Raw genomic sequence first — 19,100 nt, 5'->3', positions numbered from 1 at the left:
TAGCCTCAACTCACTGGTTCTCTTTGCACCACCCATTGAAGCTCTATTGTTGTCCCAATAACATATTACTTTAACAACCACTTCCAACAGACCTCTTGATTTAGTTGTTACGGAATATTTTTCTTCCTTCTCTATTTCGTCTATTTTGCCTTTAGGAACCTGCTTTATTTTATCTTTGAGTAAACATTGCCATTACAGTACACATATACCGGTTTTACTTAAGAACTTTTTTATTCATTCTGCTCTTTTCCAGAGCTGTTTTTATTTCTATCCTGGCCTTTTTTTAATGTTAAAAGTTACCGATATTAGTTTTGTCTTTTTCCTATTACAGTGACACATGGCCCTGCTTTACTCAAACCATCACTTCTAATTTGTCTGGTGAATCTTGGGTTTCAGTTAAAGAAGCAGTTTTTATCTCCTGTGTGGAAACTCAGCGTGGCTGTGTGATTTTCTCCTTGTGTGTGTGTCCTGGAGAATAAACCAAAGTGCTGTTAAAATGCAAAGCAGCCCCCTATGCAGCCATGTGGGGGAATAGAGGCCATATTTTAGCCACGCTCCCCGTCAGCAAAATGTTTCTGTGGGAAAGCTAATTCTACTGTGAGACTTACAGCTCTGCCAGGCGGGCCGACAGCACTCGATGTTATCAGGATTAAATTAAGGTGAATTAGAGACAAAGAGGCAGAAAGAGGGGGAAAAGGGATGATGTTAGGGCAGGATTTTCCTCCAGCTGGGTGATCACTTCTTAGTCTTAGGTCATTGATCAGAGCAGAATAAACCAGCCGGGATTAAAGTAGACAAGCACAAAACCTATAGAGGCTATATCTGTGTGTATGTGTGTGCTGTGTGGGAATCCATTGTGCTGTGAGGATGAATAAGTGTAGCAGTGGAGTGGAGTGGAGTAATGGAGAAAGTTTGGTTTGGTGTCCAAAATGTTACACTTCTGTTTAACAGCATTCTCTCAGCTTTTGTTTGGGGAATAAATAAAATCAAGCGTCAGTATCTCACACTTCCTTTCTTAGATTAAAAGGATCATTTGTAGTAATAACGGCTCTGTTTTTATCCGAGTCGGGGGATTTTTTGCGTACAAGCTTTCGCTTTCTGGAGCATTGCATTTCACACAGATTCATTTTAAATGGTAATAGTTAAATGACCCCTTTTTTCTCCTGCTAGTGTTACAGTAGTTACAGTAAAAGCAGAATAAATAGTATTTTCCTAAAAAACATTGTATAGACTAATAATAATAATCACTTATGACCCACTAGAAGTGTGTGGCACTGTCTGTATCTGACGAGAACCCGCCCTCTGTATTTTGCTGTGTTGAGGACGGTTTCTTCGTATAAACCTCCACAAAAAAAAGGGGGTGTCCCCGACCAAGACTTTACATTGTCGAATCTGATTAAGTCTTTCCTATCGTCGACAGATTGTTCAATCATGTCTTGACACCGACGCCGTCATTTGTACTGAAACGTGGATTTGCTTTCCGTGGTTGAAAACAGAATTTTCTGCCCTATAGTTCCCTTTCCCCACATTTTAGCAACCCGGAGACGGAAGGGAAAGGACAGTCAACGAGAGAGAGACACGCAAGCCACAAACAAAAATATCTAGCGCTCCGATAGCGCTATGTTCTCATGTGAATGCTGTGAAGTTGAATGGAGCCTGGTTGAAGGAGTACTTTCGTATGAGCAGGGCACAGTTGGAAGAGTTGCTCCTCATCAAGGAGAGAGGTAGCCTATGCACCACTAACGAGAAACTTCAGCTCCGTTAGGCTTAACTCAAAAAATAATAGCTATTTGTGAATCAATGATAGACACATTAATCATTAATAATTAATAGATCTATAATAATACACTCTATTATATAATAAATTATAATCTATAATTAAACCATGTTAAAAAGTATATATAACTTTTTCTGTATTTATTTCAGGTATCTGTCAACAGGAGATTTATTCAGATTGATAGCTTTTAACTACAGCACGGGTGTACAGTGGCAACAATATTAAACATATGTATGAGGTAATATGGTCTATCATGGTCCGGCTGTCACTGAGGAATCCCCCTGGAAGCTTTGGATTGAGGATGTGGGGGCATACGGGTAGAGCCTCTCTCTGCCTCCTGCTTTGGTACGGCCCTCCACCATGGGACCCTCCCACTGTTAGAGGATGCACTCTTACCTGGAGCTGAAGTGCTCCAGCCTGTGCTCTGTTTGTGGATGATGAGGCTTTTCCACTGAAGAGGCACCTTCTCCTACCTTACCCAGGAAAGTAGCTTGACTGGAAAGTGGAGATAAGGAAAAGACATCTATTGATGTCCAGCATAGAAATGACTTGGAAGCAAGCTTTTCAATCCTCATATGTACATGCAGACGTTAATAAATGATAATTAATTAATATCAAGATATGTAAGGATTATTATTATTTCAATTATGATTTATAAACCCATAAATTGGTACAAAAGAAGGTACTCAGCTTATGCCATAAGCCATCATTAGTTTAACTAACAGAATTTAACATAAGACTCAATTTTGGACACCACACAATTTTGAAAAAAATGGAAAAACCTCATAATTTGATATTAATCGATCTTAATCTCGGAGTTGCTACGGAGTTCTTCTCAAGGGACCGATTATTTCATATACACACAAATCAAATGATCAAGTTCTTTATTAATGAAATATTTATTTGACTTTATATAACTAAACTACTCCCCAGGAAATAAATCAACAAACGAAATGAAGGGAATGAATGACTATGATGATGATTTATATTAGTTTAAATTTCAATTTAATTTAGAGTGATATCTGGCCAATCTAAAGACAAGGATTGTAACCAATTAAATGGAGTTATACAATGGTGACTGGGTCCTTCCCACTCACGGTCAAAAAGAAAAACTACTCTCGAGCGAGCAGGTAAAAGACTCTCGAGCAGAAGAGCAGTGATAGTAGTCACGTGCACGCACGCACATGGTTCTCATTTGTGCTCGCGGATTTGTCTTCATATACAGGTGCTGGTCATATAATTAGAATATCATCAAAAAGTTGATTTATTTCACTAATTCCATTCAAAAAGTGAAACTTGTCTATTATATTCATTCATTACACACAGACTGATATATTTCAAATGTTTATTTCTTTTAATTTTGATGATTATAACTGACAACTAAGGAAAATCCCAAATTCAGTATCTCAGAAAATTAGAATATTACTTAAGACCAATACAAAGAAAGGATTTTTAGAAATCTTGGCCAACTGAAAAGTATGAACATGAAAAGTATGAGCATGTACAGCACTCAATACTTAGTTGGGGCTCCTTTTGCCTGAATTACTGCAGCAATGCGGCGTGGCATGGAGTCGATCAGTCTGTGGCACTGCTCAGGTGTTATGAGAGCCCAGGTTGCTCTGATAGTGGCCTTCAGCTCTTCTGCATTGTTGGGTCTGGCATTTCGCATCATCCTCTTCACAATACCCCATAGATTTTCTATGGGGTTAAGGTCAGGCGAGTTTGCTGGCCAATTAAGAACAGGGATACCATGGTCCTTAAACCAGGTACTGGTTGCTTTGGCACTGTGTGCAGGTGCCAAGTGCTGTTGGAAAATGAAATCTGCATCTCGATAAAGTTGGTCAGCAGCAGGAAGCATGAAGTGCTCTAAAACTTCCTGGTATACGGCTGCGTTGACCTTGGACCTCAGAAAACACAGTGGACCAACACCAGCAGATGACATGGCACCCCAAACCATCACTGACTGTGGAAACTTTACACTGGACCTCAAGCAACGTGGATTGTGTGTCTCTCCTCTCTTCCTCCAGACTCTGGGACCCTGATTTCCAAAGGAAATGCAAAATTGACTTTCATCAGAGAACATAACTTTGGACCACTCAGCAGCAGTCCAGTCCTTTTTGTCTTTAGCCCAGGCGAGACGCTTCTGACGCTGTCTGTTGTTCAAGAGTGGCTTGACACAAGGAATGCGACAGCTGAAACCCATGTCTTGCATACGTCTGTGCGTAGTGGTTCTTGAAGCACTGACTCCAGCTGCAGTCCACTCTTTCTGAATCTCCCCCACATTTTTTAATCGGTTTTGTTTCACAATCCTCTCCAGGGTGCGGTTATCGCTATTGCTTGTACACTTTTTTCTACCACATCTTTTCCTTCCCTTCGCCTCTCTATTAATGTGCTTGGACACAGAGCTCTGTGAACAGCCAGCCTCTTTTGCAATGACCTTTTGTGTCTTGCCCTCCTTGTGCAAGGTGTCAATGGTCGTCTTTTGGACAACTGTCAAGTCAGCAGTCTTCCCCATGATTGTGTAGCCTACAGAACTAGACTGAGAGACCATTTAAAGGCCTTTGCAGGTGTTTTGAGTTAATTAGCTGATTAGAGTGTGGCACCGGGTGTCTTCAATATTGAACCTTTTCACAATATTCTAATTTTCTGAGATAATGAATTTGGGATTTTCCTTAGTTGTCAGTTATAATCATCAAAATTAAAAGAAATAAACATTTGAAATATATCAGTCTGTGTGTAATGAATGAATACAATAGACAAGTTTCACTTTTTGAATGGAATTAGTGAAATAAATCAACTTTTTGATGATATTCTAATTATATGACCAGCACCTGTGTATATATATGATAAGCAAGATCACTATCAGGTCCAGTTGTTGCATTTTTCGTAATTGAATACCTGAACAATTTATTAAACCCTAAATAAACGGCCTGGGGTTTTCAACCAAAGTAGGCAATGAGTTCCTGTCGCCAGCATTCAAGCCACTATTACAAAGACCTTTGTATTAGTCTTTGAAATAAGTTGTGATGGTTGAAAAAAGGAATTTAAGAGAGAATTCACTTCACTCATTGCCATCTTCTTCTTTTATGTTTAATATCAAATATTGTTTGACCATTTTATTACTGAGGCCTAATTCCCCATCCTCTCAGACCACCCACCATGTCACAGTCTCTATGGCTGCATTACAAACAGCTAATTCCACTTTAATTGTTTAGTTGCTGGTTAACTGAATAGTGAGCAGTGTAATATGAAGTGTTTGAATTGGTCTCTGTGTGCTGAATCAAGAGGTATGTTCAGGGTTGTGACATGGTTAACTCACGCTGTCTTGTGGTTCAGGAGTGTGTGTGTGTGTGTGTGTGTGCGTGTGTGTGTGTGTGTGTGTGTTTGCTTAAGGAATCATCTAAGGACTCGTCATTTGTAAACTAATTCAAACATTCTAATAGGCAGTTATCAGCAGTAACACAGCAGCCTTTATACTGCTCGTATACACGTGTATACACACACACACACACACACACACACACACACACACACACTCACTCTATTACCGGCACTAATGAAAAGGAGCCCTTTGGGAATGAGGGGTTAGTTTAACGTTAGGTTTTACTGCTCCTCATAACGCTAATCACTGTGATTATTATGCTGCTAGACTGGAGTGTGTCTGCATCCTCAGCTGTTAAAGACATAGCAGCCACCAAACACACACACACATCTGTGTTATGGAAATGACCCCTGTGTGTATGGAGTGTTGTAGCCACGCCAATGGCTAACAACCTCACCAGGAAATTAAAAAACATAAATTATGCTTAGCGCTGATAGCAGCTCGTCACACACACACATTGGCATCCCCTGCTCCCCTAAGCCAAAGAGATCACACAACCCAGAAGAGGAGAATAAAGAAATGAGGGATAAACTATACAGACCGTCACACCATTTCAGTGCAGGAATGAGTCATAAAAATCGATAATGAGTTGCACCGGTTCCCTCATTTCAAATTCGGTGGATAATAGCATTTTGGTTAGATGCCTGAATAAAGGCCCTACTCGTGAATTTTAAAGCTTTTACTTATTTAAAAAAAGGCGATGGTGTAGTTTGTTTCCTGCTGCCCCAAACACCAAATGTGGATAAATTAGAAGCTGAAAATGGTCCCAAACGACTGCATTATTTCCTTCTCTAATGTAAAAAAAACGAGGATCCGTTTATCTTAAGTCATCCCCGGACATGAATCCTTCCTGCTGTGTTTTTAAGATGTCATGCGGACCTTTCTTCTTTTGCACCCGAGACATTTAGGGTATATTTGTTTTCTCAGAATTTTGCTGAAGAACATTTTGGTGCATCCAGTAATTAAATAGTTCAGTGCATTTGCAGAGAGCCTATGGGACTGTTATCACTTGGAGAGAGAGCTAGGTCAATTTAGGAGTTGTCTCTATGAAGAAATATGATAGATTACTTTATTGTTTTGCACAATTTGACGACCTAATGTAAGTAAGTAAATGTTAGAAAACAGAGCTAGGATGGGGGCTTTGAGGAACATCACTCATCATGTTGGTCCACTCGAATGCATAGTTACACAGACAAAATAGCTCCTGACCTACTTCAGAACTGTATCTTAGAGTCCAACCCAGTTTTCCATTATCCGTCCATTATCTTTTCTGATTTTCCGGGGTCGGATCGCGGGGGCAGCAGGCTTAGCAGGGTATTCCAGTTTTGGCTGATTTTGTTGCGTACAACTTTGAGCTTTCACAGGATTCTATAGTACCCGTATATAGTTCTGTTCTAGATTACTGCTGTTTCTATGGACTGCCTCATCTTTATTAATATGGCAAATATTGTGAAAAGGTGACATTAGGCTCAACAAATATGTAAAAACAAAGTGTTTCCTGTTTGTGAATTCAACAGTGGTGCAGTGCCACTGCTAAATAAATGCAACAAAGTTGCTATCTCTAATTTAGGTAGCCAGCTACCTACCAATTACTATGAAGTTCAGATGTTCTCAGACGTAGAGTGGACACGGAACGTGGAGCATATTTAGGGTGGTTCCGGGTTAGAAATATCAGTAGTGTGTATATATATGTGTGTGTGTGTGTATATGTATATATATATATGCTATGTTTTCCGTTATGCTCTGATTAGTTCAACTAGACTTGTCTTGAATGTAGTAACAGCTAATAGTGTTTGCCACTTTAGTAAATAACTACCATTAGTGAACATCAATAATCTCCACCAATTTCCTCCACATTTTTACTAAACATTTTACAAAAAAGAGTATTTAAATGTCATTTTGGGCCAATGTTGACAGACCTATCACACATTTCCCCCAAAACCGTCAGTTTTAATCTCTGTACACTTAGCTGCATTAGAAATATGCACAGAAATATATAACCTTCTGTACAAGTTATCTGCTGTACATTTCTGCATGATTAAAATGTTTTTGTTTTTTTGATATTTACAACATTGAAACCTTACCACTTCTTCCTCAGATGAAGGCTGCTTCAGACGGAGAGGAAGATGATGATGATGATGATTTTGATGAGGTTCCAGAGAAAGAGGGATATGAGCCGCACATTCCAGAGCATCTACGAGCTGAGTATGGTATGAGTTCAACTACACACGCTCACACACATGCACACAGACGCACCTAAACTTACAGACACGTGCATAAATAGTGAGGTTAAGCTACAAAAGAAGACCTGCTGCTGCCCTAATCTTTTAAGACTCACACACACACTCTACAAACAAACACATACACTCAGAAACACTTCAAAGAACCAGCCTTGAGCAGCTGGTAATGTGCAGGTGAAAAGCTTTTTAAATGGGTTTATTTATACAAACGTGTGTGTGTGTGTGTGTGTCTCTCTCTGTCTGTCTGGCTGTCTGTCTCTCTCTCTCTCTCTCTGTCTGTCTGGCTGTCTGTCTCTCTCTCTCTCTGTCTGGCTGTCTGCGTGTCTCTCTCTCTGTCTGTCTGTCTGCGTGTCTCTCTCTCTCTGTCTGTCTGTCTGTCTGTGTCTCTCTCTCTGTCTGTCTGTCTGTCTGTGTCTCTCTCTCTGTCTGTCTGTCTGTCTGTGTCTCTCTCTCTGTCTGTCTGTCTGTCTGTGTCTCTCTCTCTGTCTGTCTGTCTGTCTGTGTCTCTCTCTCTGTCTGTCTGTCTGTCTGTCTGTCTGTCTGTCTGTGTCTCTCTCTCCTCTCTCTGTCTGTCTGTCTGTCTGTCTGTCTGTCTGTGTCTCTCTCTGTCTGTCTGTCTGTCTGTGTCTCTCTCTCTATGGGGACATCCCAAGTCTCTTAATTCTCATTTCCTCGCTCCTCGCTTGAACCGGAAGTTGTTCTGCACCGCCATATTGACGGCCGTCCCAAAGCTCTTATTTAGCTCTGAGGAGCGAGGATCAAGGACGGAGGAGGGACCTCTGAGGAGCCATGAGCGAGGACGCACGAGAACAGCCTTCTAGGAAGTGTTTTAATGGCCGACACGCCCCCTCATTGTTCATCAGTTATGTGATTGGACGCTGCAGCCGATCGGACTGATGCGATTTTTTCGTAAACAGTGAAGACGGATCACAGATTAAACTCAAACTTTATATTTGATTCGTTTTCTGATTCATCTGGTTTAAATATATGTTCATTGTAGTCTGAACAACAAAAGGACCACAAACAACTTTCTTCATTTATTAGAAAGATTTGTCTTTTCATGATCTGATGTTTCCCTCAATAACTTTTATTATGGAAACAATTAAAGTCAGAGAGAGCTGGAGAGACAAAACACTTTTTACATTATTTCTAATTTCATTCAGTCACGTGAGGCTGATCATTCCTGAGTGTCGGGTTTGACGAGTTTTATCATTGAAGAGAAACAATAATCATATTCTGGGTTATTTAATAATGACGTCACAATCTGAATTTCAAAACGTACAGACGCAAATAATTCATAAATAAGTCAAACGCATTCCGTCGGTAGAAATCGGTCCTGTGCTTATAAACAGGACACAGTTTGTTAAAGAGGTAACAGACTACAGAGAGACAACACCTCTACAGTGATTATTACTGTGTCTTTATTAGTTATTAGTATTATAGATTTCTTTGGAAACTTGTGGGAATCGGAGCAAGCTGTAAACACAACATTGACATTGTATTAGTTTATGCAGTTGCGTATTTACAAGTCCAGCAGTGTCCTATAGTCCAATATTCACTCTTTAAGCTGTGATTTGGTCTCCACAAACTCCTCAGGGGAATCTGTCTCTTTAGCATCTAAACGCTCCACTGTGTTCACCAGCTAGTCTCTGACTGTGTCTGTCTGCTGTTGGCTGCTGAGCAGGTAGTGTACAGTGGGTTTATCAGAGCCTTTTCACTGAAACAGCTGCTGCTGCTGGAAAGAGTTAAATCAGAGCAGCACAACTAAATCAGATGGTGAATTTGGGGGCCGTAAAACCAAAAACAGTGATCTGAAAGACGCTTAAATGCCCCTTAGAGATGGTGGGAGTCAGTGGGAGTTTCAGCGGTTTCGTCATTACAAGGGAGTGAACTATGTAACATTAAACACAGCCATTTGAAAGATTGTTCATGTAAAAATATTAATTACTGAAGCTTTAAAAACCAAGCACAGCGTTACATCTTGTGTGTTTATCCACCCAGGTAGACCGTACAGTGAAGGCCAGCTGCTCATAGTCGCCTGCAAGGTCATTTTGGTGCATATACCGATGAACGCAGCTGGCATAAATGCCTATTGAGCCTAATCAGATCACAATGAGGGAGATATTGGGTCCGCCTGGTCTCACATACTGAGTTCTGACTGCTCACTGTGTTTTTGTCTGATTTGGAATGCAGCACAACCTTATAATGGAGACAGATCGTCTTTTTTCCCCAAGCATTTTCTCTGTGTATATTTGATGGATATTGTCCTGTCAACACATCCATTTACCTTCACCCACACAGTCATCACTAGCTACATATGAATAGCTGTAGTATTGTTCCTTCTTGCACCGGGATTGCATTGGGCTTGTATGGATCATATCTAGCCTCCAGGTAACATTCTATGTTAAAGGTCAAATGTTCAGGTCGTTAACCAACTGCCCGCTCATCTTATTGCAGCAACGTCAGCAATATGGCAACATTTTTTTTCTAAATATTAGATTGAATTTGAATGCCGTTTATATCATTATCAGCAGCCGGGTGCGAGCTCCAGGCAACAGTAAGCATTAAACTCTCACAGTGCTGCTCTGTCAGCCATATTCAAGCTTCTCACCATCACTCATAGAGATTCATATGTGAACTTCAGTGTCTTTACTGTATGTGTGTGTGTATTGATGTGTGTGTTAATGGCACTACAATAGAACATGTTGCAGACAGTGCTGTTATTGCTAAGTCAGCCATGTTGTGGCTGAGAGGTGGCCTTTGACCCCTGGCGAGTTTTTCCCACCAGCCTCCTGAGACATTACATTCACACTGAGCCTCTCCTCTACCTGTGAGCCCTCTCTACTCCCACCTCCCCCCATTACTAATCAATTAGACGCTAAAGTAATTAGATTGTATCTGATATGCGCAAAACAGGTGTGTGTGTGTGTGTGTCAGTGTGTGTGTCTAGTATGGGTGATTAGTAGACTAGGTAATGATCTACAGGGGCCATACCAAATTAACAATGCAACCTCTTTAATGAGCCCCTATTAGCCCTGCACCTACATTCCCCCCCCCCACACACACACACAAACATGCACACACACACACACACACCAGCGACTGAGCAGAAGTGAAAGGACCCTGCATACGTATCCATTGGTTGTTTGTTTGATTGGTTTTACTCTTCAGTCTGTACATTTACACATTGTTGATTGATAGTTATCAAGCTTCCTACTCAAATGGTTTTCGCTGTGTCACTTTCTCGTCTGAGCGGCCATTTCCACCATTCAATAGCTTTAATTGACCAAGCATGATAGGGACTGGAGGGAACGTGTGTGCAGCTGGGTCTTCCAGCGTTTTCAGTGGCGCGTCTTATATGCAGCTCAGTGGGAAGAGCAGGTCGACCCACTGAGCCCACTGCTCCTTAGGATGGGTTAGATGCAGAGGTCAAATGTCATGCATGTACCTGTATGTATATGATGATTATATAGTTTACGTTTTTTTTAGGTTCTAGTTTTCTATGAAAAAATATTTTTATTTTATTATTTTATTATTTTTTATCATAAGTTTTAAGGCCGCCGCCATCTTGTGCAACCAATAGTGCCACATGCTTCTCCCAGTCTTTCAGATGATGTAATAAATGAGTCGTTGGCTCCGGTTTATAATGTTTCCTGCAAACTAGTTGTAGCTGTTACGCTATAACGTCTATTCATATATATTTAATTTAATTACAAAATAAACACTAATTTGTACAACAATTCCCAGTATCAAAGGAATCTCTAGGATTACTGAGTACTGTTCCTTTATCAATTCACCTGCTCTCTTTCACTTTCTCTGCTTACAATAGCCTTTATTGCTCTCTGTCTTCCTGTCTCTTTTCATCTCAGCCAGTGGATCACATTTATCATTTCTCTACATTTCTTCTCCTCTTTCTTTTCTTTTAATTTCTTCCAGTGTTCATTCATTCAGAGAAAGCCTGGCTCTGTTCTGATTCCCCTCCTTCTATTTCCTCTCTTTTTCTATCTCTTCCTCTCTTTCTTACCCTCTGTCCTGTTCTGTCATTCTGATTATCAGTCTCTTATCCCTCTCTCTGCTGTCAGGACACTATCTCTCTCTTTCTCAAATTAACATTTTAATTACAGGCCCTGCTTAACCCGAGAAAATCAATACCTCTTTTTGCCTTTCCTCATTCGCTTTCTCCCTCGCTCTCTTTCCCTCAAACCCCTTTAACCCCTCTTTTCTCTCTCCTTCTCTAACAACCCCCCCTCACACACTCTCACACATACACACAACTATACACATTTCCTCCCATTGATCTGTGTGTCTTAACAGCCACAACATCCAGACAAACCTCCGCCATGTGGCAGTTTGAAAAGAGCAGATTGAGTCGGTATTTCACCATCCGACAAAGAAAGGAAGGTGAGGTAGAGTAAGGTTGTGGTAACCGGCAATCACTTGACTATTTAGTTGTTTTATTTATTTATTTATTTATGTTAAACTTTACTTTGAAAATTTAACAGTGCAAAAATAATGCAAGACAGGGCCATAAGCAGGGTTTTTAGAAATACTGAGTTCAGGAGCCTAGAGCTGTAAATACTGATTGATTAATCTGCAGATAATGATCTCGGTTGTGAAGTAATATTTGGTCTATAAAATGGCAGAAAACAGTGAAAAATGACGTTTCGGACATTAAATGTCTTGTTTTGTCCGATGAACCCAAACCATCCAAAGTACTATAATGTAAGAACAAGAAAAGCAACAAATCTCACATTTTTATTTACCCTAAATGGATTTAGTTTAACGTTCTCATAACAGTGCTAGCACCGTTGTTATCAGCTGTGATGAAAATGAAACGAACAACAAAAAGTTTGTCAACGAAGTTTCTGTCAATCAAATAATCCATTATTTAAGTTAACGGCTACCGGATTTTGCTCAGCTAGATTTGACTAAAACAATTTTTATTTTTCATGGCTTTCAGCACAGAATGTTTGATCCAGCTTCAAGTCGTTACCATGTAAAGTGTGGTGTTTGTTTTGTGCTTTACATCCATCTCAGACACACATGTCATGATATGACATGACAAACAGCAACACAATCTTGAACACATGATTCCTCTTGGAACCCAACCTTTTGGCCGGGAATTCCATGAAATCTTTTGTGAGATTGTCGAGCTGGTGCCAGTAGTTCTTAGTTCAAAACAGATTCCAAACAAGGATTGTATTTAACACACAGAACTTTTTCCTCTTTGCTTCTTCTACACATTTATATGTTCAGGCAGAAATCAGCTTGTTGTTTTTGTATGTAAATTGTTTTGTAATTAAAGCAGCGGAGAACATGCAAAAAGTCCTTTATCCTGTTCAAGTAGAAAAAGAGTGTTAAAGTGTGCACGGCAAATCATTCCATGGCAGCGATTGAGTCTCTGAAGCATCCAGTTTAGCCCCAATAATGTGTGGGATCAGCATGTTGGCAGCTCTCAGCTTACTGCTTCCCTCTGATCTCACCTGCTGTGTGTATGTGTGAGTCTTTAAGTCCTGCTCAGACCCTAGTTATCCCAGTGTTTGACCACACACACACACACACACACACACACATACACATGCATGCACAGAAGCACTTTCATAACTTCATTCTGTATCTGTCAATTCTGTTAAGCTCCAAATAGGTCAATCTGACATTATGATAAACAGCCAAAAGTACAATTTATAGATATCCTTGTAGTAAATGTATTAATGATTTACAAATGATTGGATTGGATGGGACATATGTTTTGTGTGGGTTATAATGATTTACACTTTGCTTCAGGCTTTTTAAAAAGAGAAACAGGCCAGCAAAGTGTGTCATTACACATTACACTACAGTGTTCAGTACCATCTTAACTTCCTCTTGTCTCTATTGGCAGGTTTGGATCCATCTCCTTCCACCTCAACAGCACCAGTCACAAAAAAACCTCCTGCTCAAAGACCTGCAGCTCCACCACCTCTGTCCTCCTCCTCCTCTCGGCGGCTGAAGCGACTTACAGAGGAGGATCAGGATCCAACATGTGCAGCTGCCACACTGCGCCACCTCAAACAGAACCTCCCTCTGCCCAAACAGTCCAGGTACACCTACTGACAAGTCCTATCACTCTACCTTTCACCTTTCCTCATCTTCCTTCACTTTCTCTGACCTTCTCTCACACATTCTCTTCTCCGTTAACCTCCTCCCAGAGACTCAGGGAGTGTGCACTCTCACACCAGAAATTTACATTCAGTTTGTGATTTACAACTGTTGTTACTGAAACTTAAAACACATTTCCTGACAACAATGTGTCACTAAAATGCACGAAAAGGACAACAATTTCAACATTTTTCAAGAGGAGAAGATATTGTTCTACTTTGGTTGTAAATTGTAATTTAAAGCCTATAAAAGTTTGCCAGTTTAATGGCTGAATCCCGAAGCCTAGGAGTGTTAGTGGGAGAAGCACCTAAAAAGGAATAACCTTTTAGGTTTACCCTATTCACCTTATTCTTTGACTGAACTAAGGTGCATGGGCATTGAGTCATTCAGTGTTCTTACGTCTGCTTTAGGGCGGAGGTGACGACACTAAGCAAAGTAATCACACTTCTGCTCTACAAAGGATATAAGAACATAAATTGATGCAATGCGAAAGCCCCCTAGTTCAGGCATAGAGTACGGTGAGAATTTAGAATGTTTTCACCGCTTTACCTTGGCGTTAGACAGCCCTTTCTGACAGGGAACTGAAGCCCTTATATCCCTCTATGCTCTCTTCAAAGCCACTAGACTCGTGTGACAAAAACAATCATTTTTCCTCGCAGGACATGTGAGTTGCTGGTAAACCCTGCCACCATCAGTTAGGTTTTTTGTGTTCTTGTGTGACTTTGGGCAATCCGAACTTAATCATTATAACACTAAAGTTAGATCTGCAACCTCACAGCTTGAGTAATCATGTTGTGAGTCGTTGATATTGATTTTACTAATTTCTACAGCATCGTTTAAGAGATCATTAGAGATGAGCCATATTAGCTCTAGCACTACAGATGTGTGTTTGACTCGTGCTCACACAGAGCAGTGCTGCAGTTTGATACCTCATGCAATAACTCCTGAAGTCACTTTTTATCTTTAATTAAAGAGGTAAACCTCAACTTTTAGTTCAAGCAATTCAAAACTTAATTTTAATAAATTTCCCTCGTTTTACTCCTTTGTAAGCATCAAACACACCAGCTTCATATGATTCCATAAGTGCTGTCCACATACTCTGACAGTCCTTCTTTTTTCAAGCCAGTATCGGGGTTTCAGTCAATTGTGATAGTTGACCACAAACTCTTAAGTTGAATTTGTTTGTGCATGAAGTTGGTTTAACTCTCTCTCCACTGATCTCTCCTCCAGCAGCAGCTCCTCAGGTCCCAGTTCATCTCAGTCCAGCTCAGACCAGAAGGCTGTCGATGCTCCTGTGGTTCCATTTGGTTTGGACCTGTACTACTGGGGCCAGGAGCAGCCCAACGCTGGCAAGATCATCAAGTAATGCACCAGACACACACACACACACACACACACGATGTATCACTGCTAGATACAAAGACAGCTGACTGTACAGTTTAGTGAGTTGTGTGTTTTGTCTCTCAGAGAAAAAACAGAGTTGTAATGCTAATAAAACAGTAGAATTATAACCTGGGTTTGCATATCTTTATTAAAATATCTGAATAAATATCAGTGCATATTTTTCAGTGTTTCATACAAGGGGAAGAAAAATCAATGTCCCTCAAAAGTTCCACTACAGTACTTTTTACATTTAATTCCATACAGCAAAAGACGGAAGCCCTTAATGGCAAGTGAAAGAAACAAAAATAGTAATCCATTTCCTAAGTCTGAACTAAATTGTTTCTCTCTTGTGTTTCTGGCAGGATCATTTGTTTGTTGTTGTATTAATATTTTTGGCCACTAGAGGTTGAAGTGCACCACTACCCACCCCCCTGTTCTAAATTGGAAGTATTCATGTCTTCTTTCAGGAGAGTTTTGATATTTCCATGCACTCTAAACACAAGGTACATATATTCTGTGTTAACAAATGATGTAAATCAGAAGAAGGCAACATGAATACTTTTCGTGCTATTGCAGCTGATTTCACAGCTGCTGTTTAATGAATGTAAAATGAACAAAAATATATTCACCTAACAAGACGTTCTCTTTCACCTGTTTTCCCAGATGAAAAAAAGTCACTCATAAAATCATAAAAAATGATGCTGGCAAACTTTTCTTCCCACCTGTTTCACAGATGGAAGAAAACTTCACTATATTTAATGAAAGCTTATCCTGGCAAAATCCTTTTTCAACACAGGAGAGAACTATTTCGATCAGACTTATAATATAGAATATATCAATAATTTTTTCTCACCTGCCTTTCAGGGCTTCCATAAATAGAACTCTCTTATTTATGGAAGCATCTTAGATGCGGGTTTCTGAAACCTGCGCATGACTTATGGTCCCATGTCTTGTCCTTGTGCAGGATGTCCTCTCAGCATCAGTTCTGGGTTCCCATTGATGTGGACGAGGAGGTGGAGAACAAGGAGCTCTTGGCAGAGAGCAGGAGTAGATATATCTCCTTCCCTGGGAGCTTCACTCCTGTCAACCATTACTGCAGTGCTTCACTGGGCAACGGAAAGCTGTGCCAGAGACAGGACCGCCTCAAGGTACCAGGAGGAACACAAAGTGATTTTCCAGACATTTATGTCTTTTTCTGTCAGTGTGTTTGTGTTTGAGCTGTGACTCTTTGTCCGTCAGTGTCCTTTCCATGGTCCAATCATTCCCCGAGACCAGGAGGGACGACCCTGCAGGCAGGAGGACCAACTGAGGGAGGAGCAGGAGAAGACGAGGAAGAGTGAGGAGCAGCCTGGTGAGGAGTGACACTCTCACATGAGCTCACATACTTCCTGAATTCTAAAATAATGTAACAACAATCTTCCTCAGACCATTTCCTCTATAGCCCGAGCGAGCCCCATTTGGGGTTCGAGTACCGATACCGAGGTTCCGAATGGACTTTTCATCAAGAAATATGAAAAATGGTCCAGACATACAGGTGCTGGTCATATAATTAGAATATCATCAAAAAGTTGATTTATTTCACTAATTCCATTCAAAAAGTGAAACTTGTCTATTATATTCATTCATTACACACAGACTGATATATTTCAAATGTTTATTTCTTTTAATTTTGATGATTATAACTGACAACTAAGGAAAATCCCAAATTCAGTATCTCAGAAAATTAGAATATTACTTAAGACCAATACAAAGAAAGGATTTTTAGAAATCTTGGCCAACTGAAAAGTATGAACATGAAAAGTATGAGCATGTACAGCACTCAATACTTAGTTGGGGCTCCTTTTGCCTGAATTACTGCAGCAATGCGGCGTGGCATGGAGTCGATCAGTCTGTGGCACTGCTCAGGTGTTATGAGAGCCCAGGTTGCTCTGATAGTGGCCTTCAGCTCTTCTGCATTGTTGGGTCTGGCATTTCGCATCATCCTCTTCACAATACCCCATAGATTTTCTATGGGGTTAAGGTCAGGCGAGTTTGCTGGCCAATTAAGAACAGGGATACCATGGTCCTTAAACCGAAAAAAAAAAAAAAAAAGTCCGGACAAAATCATCATGCCAGCCATTTTGCACAATTATACACAGTTATACACAAACTAATTCAATAAACTAGAAGATTTATCACAATATCAGGATTTTTCTCCAAAAAATCCGCGAACTATGCACCCGAAATTCATCTTTCATCACAAAGCCGGCAGCGATCATGGCGGATGGATACATGATTTCGCACTAGGGCTCGATACGGCGTCGACCCAGCGTGTCCAAATTGACCTCCGACAAAGCATTCAAAAGTTACAGGACAAACTCCAAGAAACCATACACTGCTCTCCAGAAAAACAATTGAAAATCTGCATACCTTTTTGTGATTTTCGTGCCGAAAAAAACAGTTGATCCATTGAAAGTTGCTGCAGCGCTGTAGACCGTTTCCTGCTCTGTCTGCCTGCATTGAAATGAACGTGCTGTGACCTTTCATGAGAAAATGGCCCGCATTTTTCTCCTGGACCAATCTATTTTACGCATGGGGGTTGAGCCCAGCGTATCAAGCTTTTTACTGACTAATGGCTCTCAACTTTCCAAATAACACCCTTGACGGCTTTCAATGGACTATTCCGCACCTAACAAGGTGTCATATGATTAAATCCGCCAATCACAGGCCTTACAAATCTCACATACACATTGAGTGAGAGCAGATTTGTTTCATGGAGGAGATATATGGGAGCTAAAAATGGCTGAACATGGCTGAAAATGATTCCAAACTGCTTTATTACGATGTATTGAACACTCTTAGTGATAAAGCAAGTGAATATATAGTTCATATCTAGTTATATAGTATATAAAATTAGAATAGAGCAGCGCAAAATCTGGTTCCAAAAATGAGAATTTGGCTTGAAATTCTGTACTCGGACCTCATTTATGCTGGCCTGCTAAGTAAAATTAGCTTGGAGAGACCACAAACCTGTTGTGCTATAACTGTGGAGTATTTTTAGGCTTCAATCTGCATTATTTGCATTGATATTATTTTTTAATTTTGTTTGGCAAACTACTGTTTCCATGTAATAACTTTAACTCTCAGTAATACTACTTATGACCAGATATACTAGTATTTATATTCCTCAAGGTCCACTTACTACCTTTTCCCAGGGCGTTCCAGATTGTGGTATATGATATATGTGCTATAGTCATCATAACAATATTTTTACTCAGTAGGGGTGCAACGGATCACAAACCTCACGGTTCGGTTCGGATCACGGTTCTTGAGTCAAGGTTCGGATCATTTTTCAGATCAGCAAAGAAAAGGGGAGGAGTCAAATATAACTGCTTACCATTTATTAATTAAAGAACTTCAAGAACACTTAAAGCAAAGAACTTTGGGCTATAGTCTTACATAAAAACGAAAATATTTAGGATGTCCAATTTGAAGTAAATAACAAATACAAATATAACATTCAAGAATACTTAATTCTGTTAAGTTAAGTGTTAAGTTTAAGTGCAACATGAGGTATGTTGATACCCTCGTCCTTTGATCAATATTGAACGAAAGAAGCAGCCAGTGAGCTAGCTTCCACTGTTTCAACTGAACTGAACTGATCTGCAACAACTTGGGTCTATGTTTACTTCCTGTCAGGTTAAGTCATTCAAATACACAATAATGTTTACATTACTGTGAAATGGTCTACAACTTTAAAACATTTTTCAAAAAGATATATATATATATATATATATATTATATATATATCATATATATCATATATATATATGATATATATATATATATATCATATATATCATATATATATATCATATATATATCATATATATATATCATATATATATCATATATATCATATATATATATATATATATCATATATATATATATATATATCATATATATATATATATATATCATATATATATATCATATATATATCATATATATATATCATATATATCATATATATATATCATATATATATATCATATATATCATATATATATATATATATATATATATATCATATATATCATATATATATATATATATATATATATATATATATCATATATATCATATATATATATCATATATATCATATATATATATCATATATATATATCATATATATA

At 39.4% G+C, this 19,100-nt stretch overlaps 1 protein-coding gene across 4 annotated transcripts in view; it reads left to right on the top strand.

Annotated features, from left to right (window-relative positions):
- uvssa (UV-stimulated scaffold protein A) overlaps positions 1–19,100 on the top strand; it is a 53,694-nt gene that overhangs the window by 19,285 nt on the left and 15,309 nt on the right. For 3 of the 4 annotated variants that reach the window (XM_076086805.1, XM_076086802.1, XM_076086804.1), the window contains 5 exons: positions 7,258–7,369; positions 13,281–13,479; positions 14,768–14,899; positions 15,885–16,068; positions 16,160–16,271. In XM_076086805.1, the coding sequence (XP_075942920.1) occupies positions 7,258–7,369; positions 13,281–13,479; positions 14,768–14,899; positions 15,885–16,068; positions 16,160–16,271 (739 nt within the window). The remainder of the gene's footprint in view (positions 1–7,257; positions 7,370–13,280; positions 13,480–14,767; positions 14,900–15,884; positions 16,069–16,159; positions 16,272–19,100) is intronic. The other variant, XM_076086803.1, reaches the window with a different exon arrangement.

Source organism: Anarhichas minor, unplaced genomic scaffold (genome assembly GCF_050575085.1).
Source record: "Anarhichas minor isolate MPS153535 unplaced genomic scaffold, ASM5057508v1 ptg000008l, whole genome shotgun sequence".
Lineage (NCBI taxonomy): Eukaryota > Metazoa > Chordata > Actinopteri > Perciformes > Anarhichadidae > Anarhichas > Anarhichas minor.
The sequence above is the reverse complement of the archived record's forward strand: the minus strand, read 5'-3'. Positions and strand labels throughout refer to the sequence as shown.